The sequence below is a fragment of the Schistocerca cancellata genome, chromosome 2 (genome assembly GCF_023864275.1).
Source record: "Schistocerca cancellata isolate TAMUIC-IGC-003103 chromosome 2, iqSchCanc2.1, whole genome shotgun sequence".
Lineage (NCBI taxonomy): Eukaryota > Metazoa > Arthropoda > Insecta > Orthoptera > Acrididae > Schistocerca > Schistocerca cancellata.
The window spans coordinates 398,229,207-398,249,327 of record NC_064627.1 but is presented as its reverse complement, the minus strand read 5'-3'; the positions used below and the strand labels follow the sequence as shown (position 1 = coordinate 398,249,327).

The 20,121-nt window shown below is 38.7% G+C and overlaps 1 protein-coding gene across 1 annotated transcript in view; it reads left to right on the top strand.

Annotated features, from left to right (window-relative positions):
* LOC126161827 (regulating synaptic membrane exocytosis protein 2) overlaps window positions 1–20,121 on the top strand; it is a 1,269,779-nt gene that overhangs the window by 602,622 nt on the left and 647,036 nt on the right. Inside the window, 1 exon segment of the mRNA XM_049917929.1 lies at window positions 9,624–9,760. Within this exon segment, the coding sequence (XP_049773886.1) occupies window positions 9,624–9,760 (137 nt within the window).

Below are 20,121 nucleotides of genomic sequence, written 5' to 3'. Positions count from 1 at the left end.
AACCTAGAGTACCACCTATCCTCTCCAACCAAAACACAACATCAAAAACTTACTAGGGAAAATGGTGTGGTTGGGTGGTCTATTAAACATAAGGATTGCACTTTTCAACACAGATTTTTTTTTTCAAGTACAAAAGTGGCATTAATCTTAGGAAAATCTTGATCAATAAATTTTTGCTGTGTTAACATTGTAAAGCAACCATTTCACAGATTAACAACACCCAGAAAATTTAATGTGTGGATAATTAAAGCCAACTGCCAGTCAAGAAACAGTTATCGAAAAACAAGCTCATTTAAATATGATGTTAGTTAAAATGTAATAATTTGGGCATTTAGTGCAATAATCAACAGTTTTGTAAAATATCTTGTTAAATACAGTTATTAAAACCTTTGAAAGCTCCAATTCTTGTAAGACAACAAATAATTTCGAAAATGCCAGACATGCTCTTGATATCTCCACTGTAACTTCCATATAAAATAAATATTAACAAATTCTCACCACTTTTATATACAGTGTACTACCAAAGATGTTGATCAAACCATCTATAGCATTCCGTTTCCTCATGCTAATTTGGACCAGTAACCCATTTCTAAACAAGGCAAAGCTGTTAAACATTTAGATGGAGATCTGAAAATGAACTAGTAGGAATGTTCTCATAGAGTGTTAATGAAAATTAACTAGTTCACTGTTCCTACTAAGTCTCACAGGAAGTGGTCTGTAGTCTACACAACTGATATCTCTTGTATATATTAACATTTAAACCATTAAGAACTTATCAGCTAAACTCCACTTAGCATGATAATTTATTGACTACAATACACAACACATGTGCTTAGAACTTTTTTAAAGTTTTTATTAAATAACAAGTGCACCTACTTGACATCAATAGCACACAACAGCAAATACAGCTCAGAACATGGTCAAGGGCAAATGCACTCGGAAAACGGGGAAGGGTATAAAACTGTCCAATCAGAATGTGCTATGCAAAATAACTATGTGTAAGTCTCTCCTGTGGCTTAATATACAGTGTGTTTGAAAAAGAACTGCCTAGTTTTAACATGTCCTAGAATCTGTTAAAAGTGACATACAGTATTCTAGTTTGTGGTGTTTGATCCATCAACTCTCAAAGTTTGGCTCCCCTGCAGTTGGCAGGTCTGCTTGACTTTGAGCTGGCACCAATGCTATTTTTTCCTCTGTCCCCTCAGTTCAGTCCAGTTGTGTGTGCAATGCAGTGCAGAGCAACTCAGAAACAACGTGTACTCCACACAGAAAGCTCACTGTGTTATTTGGCTTGTGAAAACTGAGTCATTTATAACAGTGCAATGTAATTTTAGACGTCAGTATGGTGGTTAACCACCTACAGCAAAAACTATCTGTCATTGGCTAAAGTCTTTCAAGGAATCCAGTACTGTTTTAAAAGCAAAATCACCAGGTAGACCAAGAACTTGTGAAAATGTTTTGTGAATAGACACATGTTTCGTGTGTTCGTAGCCCGAAGAAGTCATTGTTCTAACGTAGTCTACAATTCGGAGTGCCTAAAAGTACTGTGTATGATGTTGAGCATAAAAGACTTAAGTTGCGCACCTACAAATTGCAACTATTACATGAAATAAAACCTTCTGATTAAATCAAAAGGAAGAGTTTGCTGTTGACTTTCTACACAGATTTGATGATGATGTCAATTTTTTAAAATTCATTTCATGTCAGTGTAACAGTTAATCATCATAACTACAGAATTTGTGGGGCAGAGCATGCTACATAAAGTTATTCAGCATCAACATGACTCTCACAAAGTTAATGTCTGGTGTGGCTTGACGGAAAATCATGTGATTGGTATTTTCATTTTTGTAGAAAAAACAATAAACAGGGGCATTTACTTTGACACAAATTTTATGAATTTCTCACCTCAGATGGTAAAAACAGAACTCCTAGAGGATCACTTTATTGTTTTTCTGTCTGTCTGTTCAAAACCCTTTTTCTCAATAACCGGTAGACATATCAAGTTTTAATTTATGCCACATATGAAGATCTACAGTCCCTTGGCAATGTAAAAAGTGAAGCACCTATGTCAATGCAGTTGAAAGATACAGCCATTTATGTCACTTATTTTAATACTCACAAACTCACTCGTCAGAACTTACAGGGTACTTCACATTGATTTAGGATCATTTAAATTTTCCAAGAAGCATGGTTTCACACTACAACCAAAGGAATTTGTAATTATATTACATGGGAGGGGGAGAAAATGGGGGTCGTTTGTTATCAGACTATCTGTCTGACAGACAGACCCCTTTTTCTCAGGAATGGGTAGCTATATCAAGCTAAAATTTGTGTCACATACTAACATGTATGGTCCCTTGGTGGTATGATAAACGTTACCTTCTAAGTCAATGCAGTCAAAAGATACGGCCATTTATGTAATATATTTTGATGTTCGCAACTTCACACGTCAAATTCTCTTGACCTAGAATCATGAAATTAGGCAAGAAGCAAGGTTTCACAGCACAAACAAAGAAAAACATAATAATAAAAAAATTCTTTTGTGTTTTATTATCTGACTTCAAACTTGAAATTAAAACATTCTCGAAAGTCTTGGAATCCCCTGGTCCGTATCAGTGTCAATAACAGGCAAAAATCAATGAGCTCCTCAATTCCTGGAATGGATGAACTTTCTATACACAAAATTAAGTTTGTCCAGAATCTTTAGTGAGCAACTCCTACTTGCACCTGCCGAGTTTTTTTAATTCTTCAAATTTTTTGTAGTAGTTCAGTTTTGTCTTAAATTTTCAATTTTCATGGAAGTGTTCAAATGTTTCTTAGTTCAACATTCTCTCTCATTGTTCAAATTTATTTCTTAAATTTTCATTTTTTTAGAAGTGGGGTTCAGTTTCAAAAAACTGCAGTCTACTGAATCAACCAATACTCTCTTCATCTTTTTTTACAAATCTGTAAAGTTTGTAATTAGCCTGAGAGTACTATTATCCACATATTTATCTCTGTACTGCTGAGTTTCCTCTGATTTTTAATCAGGATCACTCCAGAAATTTAGTTTTTCACAGATACTTTTCTGTAATTCAACGTCAGAGCCTTTGAAAAGCAATATCTTCAAAAAAAATTTTTTTTATTAAGTTATTTATTTATTTATGTGTTTATTTCACCTGGCAAGATCAGGACCTTCAGACAAGCTTACATTTAACTTCAGTTTTCCTCCGGTTGTGTTGTATTGTTTTATTGATCCACTTCGTCACTTTTGTACATACACACCAATTAATATTGGGCAATTCAGTTGTTATGAGATGAGACATCATTAATTAATTTGATGATTTATATATCTGCTATGTTCCTTAGTGTTTTTCAGTCATACTGTGGTTAAATCTCACAAAAATATACATGCATGAATAGCTACACTTCATCTGAAGAACTTATATAGTATTGTAGTTAAAAAGTCAAAAGAACACAGCATGATTATAGTTTACAACAACAGTTTTTTTTAGATAAAAGACACAAAGTGGCACTAAATCATGATACTCTTCAGAAGGATGTTTACAGTTTTTGTACCATCTTAAAGACCATAGTCTGCAACTTCAGCTTCTGTCTAAATGACACAAATTTGAAAATGAAAAGGTATTTACAATTTATACAACATACACAAATATTGATTATTTTACTAACTGAAGGATTCCGATGGAACGCATCACAACTATAGAAGCTGCTGGCTTTTCTAGCTGTTATACAATGTAAGAATAATTTTCATCACCAGAGTAGTACAATTTACTTAAAACACAAATTTTTAGAATCAGTGTAAAATTCTGTAATTTTTTGTTTTAATGTAATGTATTTAAACATTACAATTTGTATGGTTCATGATCAATTTATAGTAGTAACAATAGTAATAAATTAGGATGCTCTTTTTCCGTATACTGATGGATGCCAGTGCAGAGCTTAAATAACTGCTAAAAGTTCTCTCAAATATCGTTAAGAAGATAGTAATGGAGATCTTAATTTTTCTACTTTGACACTGTAAAATTCAAGATCAGTTACTTCATGTATTGTGATATATACTTGCATACAGATCCACAACACTGCCATTGACAAGCTCAGTAATGTTGGCAAATTAACACCTTGGCCTTGTAGTCATCTGCAAAAATGACAGTGTCAAACTGGAATGTGAATAATTGGTCCATAGTCAGACTATTGTCATGAATATTCCAAAGATAGTTCAGTATGTCCAAGTGCACAGTCCTCTCTGAGGCATGTTTATGAGAGACACACTATTCCACAATGTATAATATGTTTCTGAAATAGATCTGCACCAACTGAAACAACTTTGAAGGACATTTATTGCTCTACATTTCTATTTGTGGAAATATCTCACCTGATAAATTAAATATGACAACTGCAACACATGCTACAGTTGAGACATTTGTCTTCAAAACCAGTCCAACCTGATCTAGGTTTTTCATAGTTTCCCAGATTACTTGAGGTGAAGGGTGGAACAGTTCATACTATAAGGCCAAGGTGGACTGCCAGTCCCATAGCTGTCAAACTAGACCTGTAAGTATGTACATGCCTGTACATTTGAATTACGTTATTTTTGTTTTTCTTAAATTCTAAGGCCATGACATGTCCAGTTTTGTAGTAAAAGTGGTCTACAGATGAATAGAACTGCTGCTGCTGCAAAACCTACATGGAATGAAATTGGTTTGAGAAATATAGATACCTGTCATATTATGAACTAACCATTTCAGTGAGAGATGAAAACTGAGCTTTTACATAACTACAAAAAGAACACATCTCTTACACTGGTAAGAATAAAAATAATAAAAAGAAAAAAGCATTTTGCTCAGATCAACACATGGCTTCATTTGAGGGCTGAGATTCAGTATTGTTGCTATCTCCCATTCCATGCCCAACGGACAGTACAGGAAGTCACTACAATGGGTATGAAATACTCTTCACCGTGCACTGTGCAGCAGATTGCACATTATATGTGTAGGTTATTTGAATGCATGGTGTTTGTTCCTTTGAAAGAACAGACACCACACAGATCCCACAACTGTCAAACATTATATGTAAATTGAAGGGGGTCACTGTTAGCAGCTGCAGCAGGACGTTAAGCGGAATCAGTGGAGATGAGTGAATATATGTACCAAACCGGGATTCGAACTCAGGATCTCCTGCTTACGAAGTCAGTGCAGTAATCACTGTGCCGTCTGCAACTGCACAGACTATCTCAGTACACCTCATGGCTGATCCACACTACCACCGAGTGCCACCTATACGCAGTCCCTGTCCATTATACTGCTGTTCACTACTTAGAGAGTCCCACAGGTGATCATATGTGTCTGTACATTCACAGTGAAGAAAGTGGATCCTTGCCCAGCCAGGTTTATCAATTATTTTAATGTATGATGTCTGTTCCTTCTAAAGAGCAGACACCATGCAGATCCCACAACTGTGAAAAATTACAGGTAAATTGGAGTGTGGATAGGGGACACTTGGTGGAAGTGTGAATCAGCTGTGAGGTGTACCAAGAAAGTCCGTGGTGTTGAGATAACACTGTGACCCGGATGGCACAATGGTTATTGAATCTGCCTAGTAAGCATGAGATCCCAGGTTCAAATCCCTGCCCAGTACCGATTTTCCACATCGCCTCTGATTCTGCTTAATGTCCCACTGCAGCCGATAGCAGTGACCCCCTTTCAATTTAGATATAATGTTTCACAACTGCGGGATTTGCATGGCATCTGTTCTTTCAAAGGAACAGACACCACGCTTTCAAGTAATTGATAAGCCTGTTCTTTCAAAGGGACAGACACCATGCTTTCAAATAATTGATAAGCCTGGCAGGGTAATGGATCCACTTTCTTCAGTACGAATGCACAAATATGTCTGTCCTCCTGTGGGAATCTCTAAGTAGCGAACAGGAGTGTAATGGACAGGGACTGCGGATAGGTGGCGCTCGGTGGGAATGTGGATTGGCCTTGAGGCATAGCAAGATAGTCCATGCAGTTACAATAATACTGCTTCTCGGATGGCGCACTGGTTACTGCACCTGCCTAGTAAGTAGGAGATCCTGGGTTCTATCCCCCCCCCCCCCCCCCCCCCAAATTGTTCAAGGGTGTCAGAAAAAAGGTTGAACAAAATAAGATGTTTTTAATTCAGAAAATTATTTTTATTCAGTTTGCATTTATGCAAAACTGTGGGAAACTTATCATATACACTCATGAGTGAGATTTTGTACATATGCAAAACTGTGTAAAGTTTTTCACACTAAAAGGTTATTAACGGTAAAAAATATTTTTTTTCATGTCAAATTAACAATAGATATGAAAGAATTAATGACATATTCGAAAATTAATGAAAGACACATGTTTTAAACACTACGGAATGCAAGAAAGCAGTTTTTGTCTTTTTTTAAACATAAATTCACTCTGCACTTTTCACACATGATAAAGGTATAGCCTTTGCAGTTAGGGCGTTTGCATGTTGTTCTCTTCTTATTCCACACTGGCCATTGATCATAAGGATCTAATCTTACTTCCTTTGTAGGTAATGATGATCCCTTATACCTCATCCTGTTTATCTCTATTGGATCTGTGCTAGCTGGTCTACCTCGTTTTTTTGCTCCAGGACCAATCTGCAAAGAGTTTGAGCCAACTCAGTTCTAAATTTCTTCTGATTCATTGGCATGTTTCCTGCTGTTTTTTCCGTTAGTACCCTTCTGTACAGAATCCACGAATTTATTACAATTATATCAATCAGATGGAAAAACAAACATAAATACCAGCGTTTGGATCTAATCTTTATATGACATCCTCCAATGTTGCTATCCAACAAATCTATGATTCCCATATGTGAGTTGTAAACAGAAACAACAGCTGGACACTGCACCATTCTGTGCTCTCTCTTCTTTCTGTCAAATCTTGTCACTTCAGATTTTGGCAGTTCACCAACAAATGTAGACAGGAAACAGGCAATATTATTATCTTTATACAAAACAGAGGAAATGTCTACATTGTCAACCATAGTGATGTATTCCTCAGAATAGCCACATACTTCTTTCTTCAGTTCCATTTCACTTTGAAATTTGCAATTTGGTATCCTATTCGTTTGTATTGTTCCTACACTCTGGATCCCAAGTTTGAAAAGGTATACAACTAGATCCATATAGGTATAATATCTGTCAAAGTAGATTTTGTAATTCTGATACCTTGGAACTTCCCTTATGAGGCAAATCACAATGTTTCCAGATGCTCCTATATCTGGTTCATTATCTATCCTGAATTTTGGATTATTTTCTTGCCCACTGTAGATTTCAGTTTTGTGTGCAAACCCCATATCCCCACACAAAGCAAATAGTTTATACCCCCATTTATGTGGTTTGTCTTTCATATAAACCTTCATGTGGTGCCTTGCTTTGGTTGCGCAGATTTGTTCATCAACTGACAAATGGTCACTCATTGGAATCAAAAGACATTTTTTATTCACATGATCAATTATAGGGTTGATTTTGTACAATTTGTCATGATCTTGGCTCTCAGGATCTAGCCGCTTTGTATTGTCATTGAAATGCAAAGTGGCCATCAGACTCTCAAAGTATCTCTGAGACAATGTCTGTTTTACTACCTCAACACCAATAACATCATTCCAGAAATCACGGACAGCAGTAGGTGGAGCCAAAGAACTAATAATACATATGCCTATAAGTTTATGAATGTCATGAACATTGCAATTAAATGGTTTGTTTTGATTTTTTTGTGTGCTGTAAAGATTAGTTTCATCAACAATTTTTGCCATTAATTCATCATTAAAAATATATTTAAAAAACTGATATGGCGTGGACAACTCTAGCACTGACTGTGGCAGTGAGGACTTTCCTTTGAATATAAATTTATCATTTCCAAATGAATCACTTTGTTTTTTCCAGATGATTCGATTTTTCTGAACCTTTTGGTGTTTTTCAGAAGCTTGTGGTACCTGTCCATCAGCAACAGCTTCATTCTCATCATCCTTCAAACAATAATTTTTGAATTATGTGTATTAACTACAGTAGCCTCAGGCTCGCTATCACTATCTGCGGATTACAGATCATTTACGTTTATTGTCGGGTCTTCATCTGAATCGTCAAAATCTGACTCATCTTCACTGCCAGAAGGGCATTCTAGGGCCATGAATTCTTCATACGTCATCACTTTACGTCGTCCATTGTCGAAATACGAGAATGACTCTATTACAGCACTCGAACTATCACGATAAACTAGAAAAAAGCAGAAAGTAGGAAACACTACTTTCTCATCCTTCAATTGTGGATAGAAGTATTATTACGCACTACTGCACATATGCAAACGAAATTGATTTGTATACTACTCACATATTTATTAGCAGAAATACAAGATGAACGGAGTAGAATACTCTCTAAAGGTTGTAGAAGCACTACAAATTTTTTGCATTCATGTGTTCTTCCATTCAAATACTAACAATCACCGCCGAAAGAGAGCAATGTCAGCCTGATTTACAATGCTACTCACAACAACACACGTTGTCGCATCATACACTCAGTAGCGTATTCTAGTGGCAGTATCTTATCAGTTACTGTCATAATACAACATAGCACATCAGCAAAGCAGTTTCAAGCATTAAACTTTAAGAACAATGGCAAAAAGAGAGTTGAAACTTTGCTTTGCACATCTGCAAAGCAACGCAGTGAAGGGTTAAATTAATTACAATAAAAATCATATCTGTTCCTACTTGACACCACCACCTTTCACCCTGCTACAAAAATAAACTTTTTCTCTTCTGGCATTGAACCTATTATCAAACACATCCCAGCACAATGTTATAAATTATTCAGTCAGCCGTACTTAAATACTATGATTAAGCTGAGGATTAAGATATGCTCCTAATAATATCTTTCTGCGTATTAACATATGTATCATCAAATTTCCAAGTCTGGCTCAGACTTCGTACACTCAGTATAACTTACTTAGACTACTTGACTAAGTACGCAGGAGCAGATTTTAGTTCACTGTTTTCAGCTGGAACAGATTCATGTGATGCCCAGTAACTACTGTGGTCCATGTTCTCTCTGGTAGGTGGCTCTACTATCACCACATCTCATTCAGGCATCATACAGTATGTAAAACAGAGTAATTACAATTACAGTTAACATAAATTATAAAATATAAATTCATCCTTTTCTTAATTGCTCAAAAAAATTTGTTTAGTAGTTCAACATTCTGATGGGTGGAAGTGTACCAATAACACCCACCGAGATCAGCCTTACAAAGTGATATCTTACAATGGCTAAGTGTCAGAGTACAGTTCTAAAGGTTCTTCATTCAGTCCCCAGCCATAATGGAAGGCAGGGGCACTTCACCATCCACAGGACAATCTGTAATTAAGCACTGTTGTGTCCAAACTGACCTTCACATTGAGGACAGCTTTGCTTTAGAGTCATTAAATTTATTTATCACATAACAGGAAGTATTTCACCTTTTTTCACTAAACACATTAGTAATAGCAACAATTAATGTTTCTTACATTTATGTGTGGATTTATGAATTCCTTAAGAGACATATATGCTTCTGACAACTATTTTCTATGTACTCCTGATTTTGAAGAATGGGGGTCAGCCAATGATGAGTCAACGATCGCATTCCGCTGCACCTACGGATTCGCCAAGTTTGCACTCTCGTAGCAGGTCCAAGAGCCCACGTCGAATTGGTGATCATCGTAGCTTATCTCCTCCAGAAGCAAGGTATGTTTTATCATTGTATAAATAAGTTTGCTTGTAATGAAATACATTCCATCATTAAACAGAGATAGGCAAATTTAGATTTGTATCTTTCTTCTGATAAATGCAAGCCCTTTAAACCATTTACCTTGTTTTTCATTGATGTGAGAAATACGGGAAACTGCCTTTTGCCACACAATAATTGGGAAAAAAAAAAGACTTTTCGCTTGAACTTGTTTTACACTTTTTTCCTTTTGAAATTTTGGAATAGCTTTTTCATGATGTTTTTCTTTAGCCCATATGGAAAAGATGGTCATAGAATGTTGAGTATATGAAGTACTTACATTTTGTATAATTGATTTGAGTGTAAATGGAAAACAAACAAAAGTGTAATATATGCTATAATACAATAGTTTTAAACAAATTGGAATGCATAGAGGAAATACTGGAACCTGTAAACTGCCTCAGTGTTGGAAGTTGACACATAATAAATAGCAGGAAGCTCATGATATTTTCTTAGTTTATCAGGTTAGTAATAGTGTAGTCTTGATGTGCATTTCAGTAAGTTTATTACTGTGCAAGAAGATGTCAAAGTACTGCAAAAAAGACAATGATGTTTTTCGTCTGGCCTCCCAAGAAAATAGTATCCTTGTAATTTCCGGAAAAAACTTGCATTTATGTGTATCATATTTATCCAACAATAAAACAGAATTACTAAATTTATAATATGCATTCATCTTTACTCTGGCAGTGAAAGTCAGTATTGTTATTGAGTGTAATTGCTTCATGACCAAGTGGTGTTTGGCAATACATATACTGCTTTTCTTTTAAAAACTGAAATAAATAAAAAAAACATCTCTATAGTTTGATGATCTAACATGCCAGTTGGACACAATTTTGCCCAATATCCCTCAGAAGGACGTACAACAACTCTATCAAGCTGGCATGTTGATAGAAACACAAACAAACACAAACATACACACAAAATTCAAGCTTTCGCAACCAACGGTTGCCTCATCAGGAAAGATGGAAGGAGAGGGAAAGACGAAAGGATGTGGGTTTTAGGGTAGAGGGTAAGGAGTCATTCCAATCCCGGGAGCGGAAAGACTTACCTTGGGGGAAAAAAAGGACAGGTATACACTCACGCACACACACACACACATACATCCATCCGCACATACACAGACACAAGCAGACATTTGTATTTGAATTTTGTGTGTATGTTTGTGTTTGTTTGTGTTTCTATCAACATGCCAGCGCTTTCGTTTGGTAAGTCACATCATCTTTGTTTCCACAATGTTCACAATGGTTCAAAGTTGTAAGGATGATAAATTTTAGTAGTCAATAATGGAAGAAAGTAACAGCTATGATTTTGTTATTATATATTGATTTATGAATTTGTAGTTCACAGCTGATTAGCAGAGACAATACAAGGCTACTTTTAAGTAATGGTCAGTGAAGAAATAATGGCCAAAGACAACTGTGTGGCAGGAAGAACATTTGCTTTCACAGGAGTGAATTTTACAGCGAAGGTCAACACTCTATGAGTGGCTTCATGTGACATTTGATGGGAAATGAATGCATTATGCTTTGTATAATCACATTAGGAAGCAAAATGATTATTATGAAAGTCCCATGTATTTTGATATGGTATCAATTGTTATGGCTCATATTAAGAGCATTTAAAGTTCTCTATCAGGAATGCGGGCCATGAAAATGTTCCAGTAATGGTCATATTAGATACTCTGGTTGGTTAGGAATTCCTTGTCTGAATGCCACAGTATTTATGTAAAAAATCTGATGGATATCTAATGACCTGTTATTATACTGATCGAAGGTTGTTCCAAGAAAAACACAGGACTGATTGCATTATAGATGGATTGTTGGTATTGGTATATTTTAGAGGACACCTTCCCGGGTGATGATTCTTCTGGAAAACCTGGAATTTCCAGGGAATTACATTTTGCAGGGAATTCTCAGGGAGTTAAGGGAATTTAATAAAATCATAGGGAATCCTGTATTTTTAATCGAGCATTGAAACTGAATTTATTGAGTTCTACAAATCACAAATTTTAAAATATGTTCTATCTCAAAGTGTTTTGATAGTATGAATATTATTCCACATCAATTATCAGTGTTTCAAAACTGCATTTAAATGACTGCTTATTCAAAACTGCAGTTAAATGACTGCTTATGGCTGGTATGCAGCACAGCTGAGAGGAGAGAAAAGTCATTATTGTGGTATGCTGCCTCCTCCCCACTGAACATTAATTTATTGGATAATTTTCCTCCTCACACCTGGAATTGTAAGGAATTTTTTTTCCAAATTTGAGTAGCCACGCTGATGTATGCTCTTATGAATAGACTTTAAAATGATTGGCAAGAGTCCACGTCCATATTGATAACATAATGCAGTAAGATTCTCAAGAAGAAAGAAATAATTGTAGAATTACAAATGAAAGTGGGGGTAACAGTGACAGTGACCAAGAAGAAGAAGAAGAACAAGACACAGAAGGTGACGATACAAAGTGGTGGTATCACAGACTATTAGCTCAGATAGGAAAGGAAGAAGCAAAGAGGAAGTAAAACAACATAAACTGAACTTAAAATTAAAACTGTATGTAAACTGTTTTTCTTTACTTATATCTTCTTTTTATTGCCATAATTTGGGCAATCAGTAATTGTTGAAGTAGTTGTCCGTAACTAGTGTGGGAGATCTTAACATATTTTGTATCTAATGCATTATGCCGAAGATAAAAGCAGCCCCACACCATTAGCAACATGTCATGATTTACTTACTTTCTGCTCGCTCAATCTTTCTGATCACATGATGGGTATCATCAGTTTTCACAAATTTGGTTGTAGCATTGTGAGATTCTCTGAGCAATTCTGTTAAAGTATGCCATTTTCTGTGAATGAAAGGGTGTGTATAGCTGAAGGTTTCATTGGTACTGTTTCATTTAAGGAGACCAATGAAATTTATCATGAGTAGTTGTAATATTCCTGAAAAACATTGTGTGCAGAAGGTGATAGCATAAGACTGTGTAGTGATGATGTCTGTAATTCTAATCATAACGATAAGCCTTTAAATTTCACTCTAAAATTGGTTGCAGAAATTTTGCAGAAAATTAGTGCTATCCTGAACAAACCTGTCAGATGACTTTTGCAACAGACAGGTCGAATGTACACCTTCTCGTTGTGAACTCGGCCCACCACTATATTTTATGAGTGATGAAGCTTGGGTTCCACATTTTGGGCTAAGTGAGTAGTCAGACTAATTGCTACTTGTACACGAGAAACCATTGCATGGTACATCAAATTCCTTTTTATCTTAGAAACTGGAGTTTGATTTTAACTTTCCAGTAATCAAGCTATCAGTCCAAAGCCTTTTGTAACCACTGTCAATAGAGAAGTTTATCTTCGCATTATTCCCAGTGAAAGGAAGGTGAAAGGTAGTACTATTTTTTTTCCATCATCATTATCTCATATGCAATAAGTCTTAACAAAAAGCAAATGTTTCTGGTTGCCTCACTTACTGGACTTGTCTGAATGTGTATTTTATCTTCGGAGATTTTTGAAAGGAAAAGTCTATAAAAGTAGTCCAAATATAAAACCAGCTGAAGGAAAAATGTTCTGTAGTATTGAAACAATTGGTGTTACTGTTCTTCACTAGTGTGCAGTTTGTTATCTAATGGAAAGTGACACTGCTTCTTTTTGTGGGGTCCTGGGTTAAATTCCCACCTAGGTTGAACATTTTTTTCACTCAGCAACTGAGTGTTAATGTTGTCCTAAGCATTTCATCTCATCTTCATCACATAGCTACGCAAGTTGCCAAAGTGACATCAAATAAAAAGACTTGCACCAGACTATAGAACAATCATAGATGAGATCTTCCAGCCAATAATGCCATACAACCATATCACAAGCACAGAAATACTTCCAAGGAAACATTGTCAACTTGACCTCATATTTTAAGGAGAAAGAGGCACTCTTGCAAGCTAACAGACCCTGCAATGCATCACACAGGAAAATTTTGGCCATTTTGCTGAGAAGTATGCAGTTATGATCTTCTCAGAATGCAGCCTTTAAACTTTTGTATGCACCGGACGTGTGTCGCTCAGTCTACCCCCTGCAGTCCCCTAATGCCTGGGCACAAAGTACAGAACAGTAAAATGAATTAAAACTTTGTGAACTGCTGTGAGGTGGAACCGGTTGTACTGGCTTACTGCCATGCCCACAAACTAAGTCCAAGGTGTAGGCATGGGTATTGGCAATTAAATACATGTGATTACACACAACACATTTATCCACTGCAATACACACCAAAAACTACAATAATTACAGTGGGGGCAATCATGTGACTGTGGTGAACGGCTCAACCACTGATCATGCAGGGTATATGCTCCTCACTGATCAAGTGCACAGTACAGGCTTGTGGCCACAGAAGGCAATGTACGTGTGTCCGGGTGAGCATGCAAATGTTTTGTGTCTCACAGACTCTGTTAAATTCACGAGCACAGGAAACGTAGCAAACGAGTAGCAGCTGTCCAATTTGTGTGCATTGTGCTCGACCTATGTGGACCACAGCTGGCAAGATTGCAGAATGATGCAGATGTTTGTTGTGTAATGGTGGCTAGCTCGCACTGCTCTCTTTGTGTTCTGCATGCCCATTTGTGCCACATTGTTGCCATGCTTTACCCTAATGGTACTTTTGCCTGGGGATGTAATGTGGATGAATGTTGGCCCATTGACTGTGTCAGCTGCAACTGCTGGGCTGCTGTCTGAGGCTGCCACACGCGTCCTCCTTTTTGGAGCAGAGCTCGGTAGGCACAAGAGGAAAAAATATTCCATCTGCAGCCAGCATACATTTGTGCTTCATACACTTGTGATGACAACATGAGCATGTTGGCAGCCGTACACGATGGCAGAGTTAGCATGAAGATGATAGTGTGTAATGTCATGAGTTGCTGGTGGGTCACGCGGAAGTGTGTTTCTGTATGGCCTGCCAGAAAAGCACTGCCTGGCAGCACTGTGCAGGAACTGTCTGTAGTGTGGCTGCAGATCTAATGTACAGATGTCACCTCAGACAACACTGATACACAAACAAACTTTAGTTAACTGCTACGAAGTATAAGAAATGAAGTGTTGGTGAAGACACAGTGTTTGTAACACTAAATTTATATGCAAAGAACAAGATCTCGTTGATGATGGGGGGGGGGGGGGGGGGGGAGGGGGGGAACTAAATAAAATGTTCGCAGTTATGCACAGTTCATAAAATACAGTTTTTTTTGTTTGACAAACTCGTTGCGGAAACATGACGTGGCACTCGATACGGTCCTGGCATTCGCAGCAGCAGAGACTATGGAAAGTTTAACGTGCATTAACATGGTCTTGTTAGAACTTGAACAAGGCCTCTGGGGGAACATACCCGGCAGCATGGGAGGCAGTGTGTGGACCTCAATGGGGATGTGACCTGGTAACTGGCTTGGTAGTCGATTTAGTCTCAATGCCTGACCTGGCAGAGGTGCAGAGACATGACAGCGATTCCAAGGGCTGTGACAGGTGATCAGCTGGTGAGACAGGTAGCAGTATCTGGAGCTTGACTGGAGATTTGTTATTAGTTGGTGAAGTGTCTCTCTGAAGACAGGGCCTCAATGGCAGGTGGCAGGTGGTCTGCATGCTGGCTGCTGTGAGCGATGTGACATCATTATGATGCAGCATGGGCATTTGATTCAAACATGGTGACTATCACATGTGACGTAGTCCACTGGCCACTGTGGTGTCAACATCTATAAGCAGTTCACTAACTTTATCTCTAATAACTTGTATATTTTGATGAAATATACTAATTCTCTTGTTACTCGTGTACCTAAGCTTTGTCAAAAGCGGTTCCTTTGCTAGAGAGACTTCCCTTAAGCAGGAATACCTATCAGCTGACTTCAATCTAAAAAAGGTGCAGCTCTAACACCCACTACTGCAGGAATTTTCCTGTGAGTGATCACACCACCCCCTCCTATGCTGTTACCTATAAGCTTTGCCAACCTCCCCTTCCCATACCTGTTGAGGTGCACGCCATGTCCAGTGAAACCCGTCCAGCTGATAGACTCCACCGACACCACTGAAATGTGACCCATGCTTTCTGTCATCAGCGCACCCCCAAGTCTCATGTTATTACGCCTGACAGCTGTATTAAGATGAGGCCGATCGTGACGCTGAAACAGTTCCACAAAATGCACATTCGTGTTGCCAGTCTGAGTGGCTATCTTTTCCAGGTCACCATCTATGTCATACTCCCCACCCCTATCAATACTATTACCAGCCCCACCCACAATCACTACCTGATCCTCTTTAGTAAAATCCCTACATAGCCCCCCTATGTTAACAGTCATCTGAGCCAATCCTGCATTAGGCTTCACAATGCTGGTGACCTGGTACTCACTCCCAACACTTCCTGCAACTGCTGGCCTACACCTCTGTCATGAGATCTACCTAACAGCAGTACCTTCCTATTTCTCTTCGACTTTGCAACTGTCCTAGCCACCGTAACTGCTGAGGTCTGCTGCATATTTCCTACATCTACAGCTACTAGAGATTCCTCTTGACTAGACTCTGACAGTTGGTCATATCTATTGCAAACACTAATAGCAAAACTGTCTGAAAATCTCCTTCTACTAGCAGATCTCTTGCCAACAGCCAGTTCCCATTCCCCAACCCCCTTCTTCCTCCTCATCCTATCTAGCTCCTGCTGTGCGTTTTTCAACTGCACCTGAAGGGCACAGATCTTACGCTCCTGCTCCTCTATCAACTTACTCTTGCTACATAACCTGCAGTTCCAGGAGAGGATCTTACCACAATGCCCACTGGCTTCCCCACTGCATTCCTCCCAGTGAAAATACTTCGAACAAGTCTCACAGCGCAATCCACTACTCACGATTCTACGGCAAAGCCCACACTTCTCACTCATGGTAAAATTTTACAGTTATTGAAACAAGAAAACTACTTTATCTAAGTTCCGCTACGACAATAAGAAGATGTTAAAAAAACTGACTACAATAATCACAAACTTACTCTACAAGGGAAGTAACTACTATTATTAACAGTATTAATCAACAACAAATGAGAATGTAACAAAAGACTAACACAAAAAGAAAATCAAACATCTAATGACACAGTAACGGAACTGAAAACAGTTCCCAAAAAGTTCTTCTGAAATTATTTCAACAGAAAACACCAAGAACACCGGTTGAAGACTACTAAAGTTCCTAAATAAACCACTATACACAAACAATTAATTAGTACTTAGCTTTCGATGTGCCACTACAGCTGCAACTGGTCAGCGCAGAATGTAAACACAGGTAAGAGGTTAAGTTGCTCGATACGAAACACTCACAAATATCAGGTCACAACACAAGAAAGGCAGAGGTGAATGAAGAAACCACTAAAAGTCACTTATATAGTAAATATTATCACAAAAACCATTAAAATATGTATCAGAAACCTAAAAATATATAAAAACATAGAGAGCGATCTCACACACAGTCACTCACTTATGATGTCACCCAAAGATCCTCACTTAATAAACTCAAAAAGTGTGTGGTGGTAGTCTCTGTCAAGAAATACTCCAGTTTGACCTTGTCAGTTGGACTTTAGCCAGCCTACCATTGTACTCTATGTCTAACATCTTTCCACTGTGGGTCATCACATGATGTGGTTCAGAGTAGAATGGGCAAAGTGGTGGCTGTGCTGCGTCTGGACAAAGGATCACACAAGTAGAGTGCTGTAGGCCTGTGTGGACAAAAGCTTTGCCAGCACCATAGCACATCAGTGGGTGCAGACAGAGACTGGTTGTGAGACTGCACAGGTGTTCTGCTAATGATGGGGCTGAGGTGTCGTGTATCAGTGAGAGTGAATTCTCTGGTGATGGTGAGGGACTGACCGTAGACAAGCTCTGCAGGTGAGATGTCGATCGCTTCCTTTGGTGTTATGCACAGGCTGAGGAATACAAGCAGTAGCGCTTCCATCCAAGCAGTGTCCAATGAAGACACTCAACCCTGCTGTTAGGCACTGGGTGGTAACTTGTCACGCAGTGTAGCTGCTTGCCAATCAGTCAGGTGATGTATTTGACTAGCGCAATGTTGAACTGGCAACCATGTCGTCCATAGTTATGTGACCGAGGCAGCTGAAGCATGCCACCCAGGCAGTAGCAACCATCTTGGAGGGATGTCTGCAAAGGGTGTTGCCTCCGGCCGTAGGGTGAAGTTCCTCCATTCTAAGGAGGTAGTGCTTGCCTTGAGACGGAGGACACAGCCCTATAATGTCCGCATGGACATGTGTGAAGCAGTGTGTCATGTCAGGGCAGGCACCGGTGGTCACGTGGGTATGCCTCCTGACTTTGGCGCACTGGCGTGCCATACAGGTGCATACCCACTGTTGAAAGTCCTTCTGGAGTCAGGGTCAGACGAAATGTGGTGCCATGAGCAACACAATGGTGTTTGCACCAGGATGTGATAACCCATGGACAGGGTCAAAAATGCTGCCTTGCAATTTTGTTGGAGAATTGGGCAGTGCATGCCTGTCATAGTATCACACCAAATCTTCCAGGAAGAGCCAGGGATGGACACCTGTTCTAGATGTAGTCTGCTGTAGGAATAGTGTTGGAATCTGTCCAGTTCTCCGTCACCCTCCTGTTCTTGTGTGAGGTCTTCAAAGTTCACTAGGGGTGAGATGACTGCACAATCACGGGACGAGCAGTTGGCAATGACATTGTCCATCTCAGAAATGTGTTGGATGTCTGTTGAGAAATGGTACATGTACTCCAATTGCTGTAGTTGGCACAGTGAACAGTTGGTGTTGTTGGTGCGGAAAGTGTGTGTTATAGGTTTATGGTCCATGAAGATAATGAAGGGGTGAGCTTCTACCAACAAATGGGAGTGTTTCACTACCTGATACACGGCAAGCTGTTACTGGTCATAGGTGCTCCAAGGGCGATGTACTCCTTACTTTCTCTAGAACAAGGCTTCACAACATATGTGCTCACAGAGCAAGCTGTGAGCAGCAAGGCGCGAGCACGGAGCAGCGCGATCGTGCTACCCCCACTACCAGACCAGAGCGGAGAGTGGGGAGAGTCACGTGGGGCACACAACAGCTGCTGCCAGTCAATGTAAACCTGCGGCCACCTGCAGGGATATCACTCACAAATTATTACTGCGACAAATGAAACAAATAAAGGAGAATGTACACGTGCCACATAATTTTATTATCTTAGTGTATGCCTCTACATTTGTATTAATTTGTGAACTGTTAACACAATAAAAGATGTCACTGAAGTGTGGGATTCTCGGTTATCTTGTACTTTTTGCTCTTTACAATTGCGTCTATGTTCGGAGTAATTGTTCTTGTGCATTGTAGGCGCAGCATGCAGTTTAAATTTCGATCAGACAATGCGTTTCTCAGGTGTGTCTTGTTACATTTCATTGCAGAGAACAGTTGTTCACAAACATACGTGGAACCGAACATTGATATTATCGTAGCCGCCAATTTGTGCAAATGAGGAAATCTATCCTGAGGGAAGTGTCTGTAGAATTCCAAAATGTTTTTCTTGTTCTGAAATTTGTCTCTGTATTCTCTGTCACACTGGAGGTCAATAATTTCTAGTTGCAGCTCACGATGAATCTCTTCAATATTCGCTGAATATGGAGAGGAGAACAGATCAAAATCACTGTCTAGTGCTGTCAGATCTTGAAAGCGTTGATCAAATTCTTCCTTAAGGGCAACTAAACTATGTGAATAACGTTCACAGTCTTTGTGAACATCTTGCACGGATGATAATTTAGGAAAATGAGCTAGATTTCCTGTTTCCAGTTGACTCACCCAAAGTGTCAATTTCATTTTAAAAGCTCGTGTTCGATCTATGAAATGAGTAATAGCAGATCTTTACCTTGTAGTGAAACGTTCAAAGCATTCAGATGGCTAGTTAAATCTGCTAAGAACGTGAGATCACATTTCCATGAAGGCTCTTTCAGTTCAGGAACACACATGTTATTTATTTCCATGAACATATTTATCCCATCTAATAGGCAAAAAAATCTATTTAATAATTCGCCATGACTAAGTCATCAGACCTCGCTGTAATAAGGCAGGCTACCATACTGGCTTTCATGCTCAAGAAAACTTTTAAATTGCCTGTGGTGTAGCCCATGCTTCGTTATATAATTGGTTGTACGAACAACAACACTCATCACATTTTTTAGAGTGATACTCTTTGCACATAAGTTTTCCTGGTGGATCACAAAGTGAGCGCCCCTTATTTCATTCGGCACGGTCAGTTTTTGCATTTTCTCCTTCAACAGCGCAACGAAACCTGACTTTTTCCCTGTCATCACTGG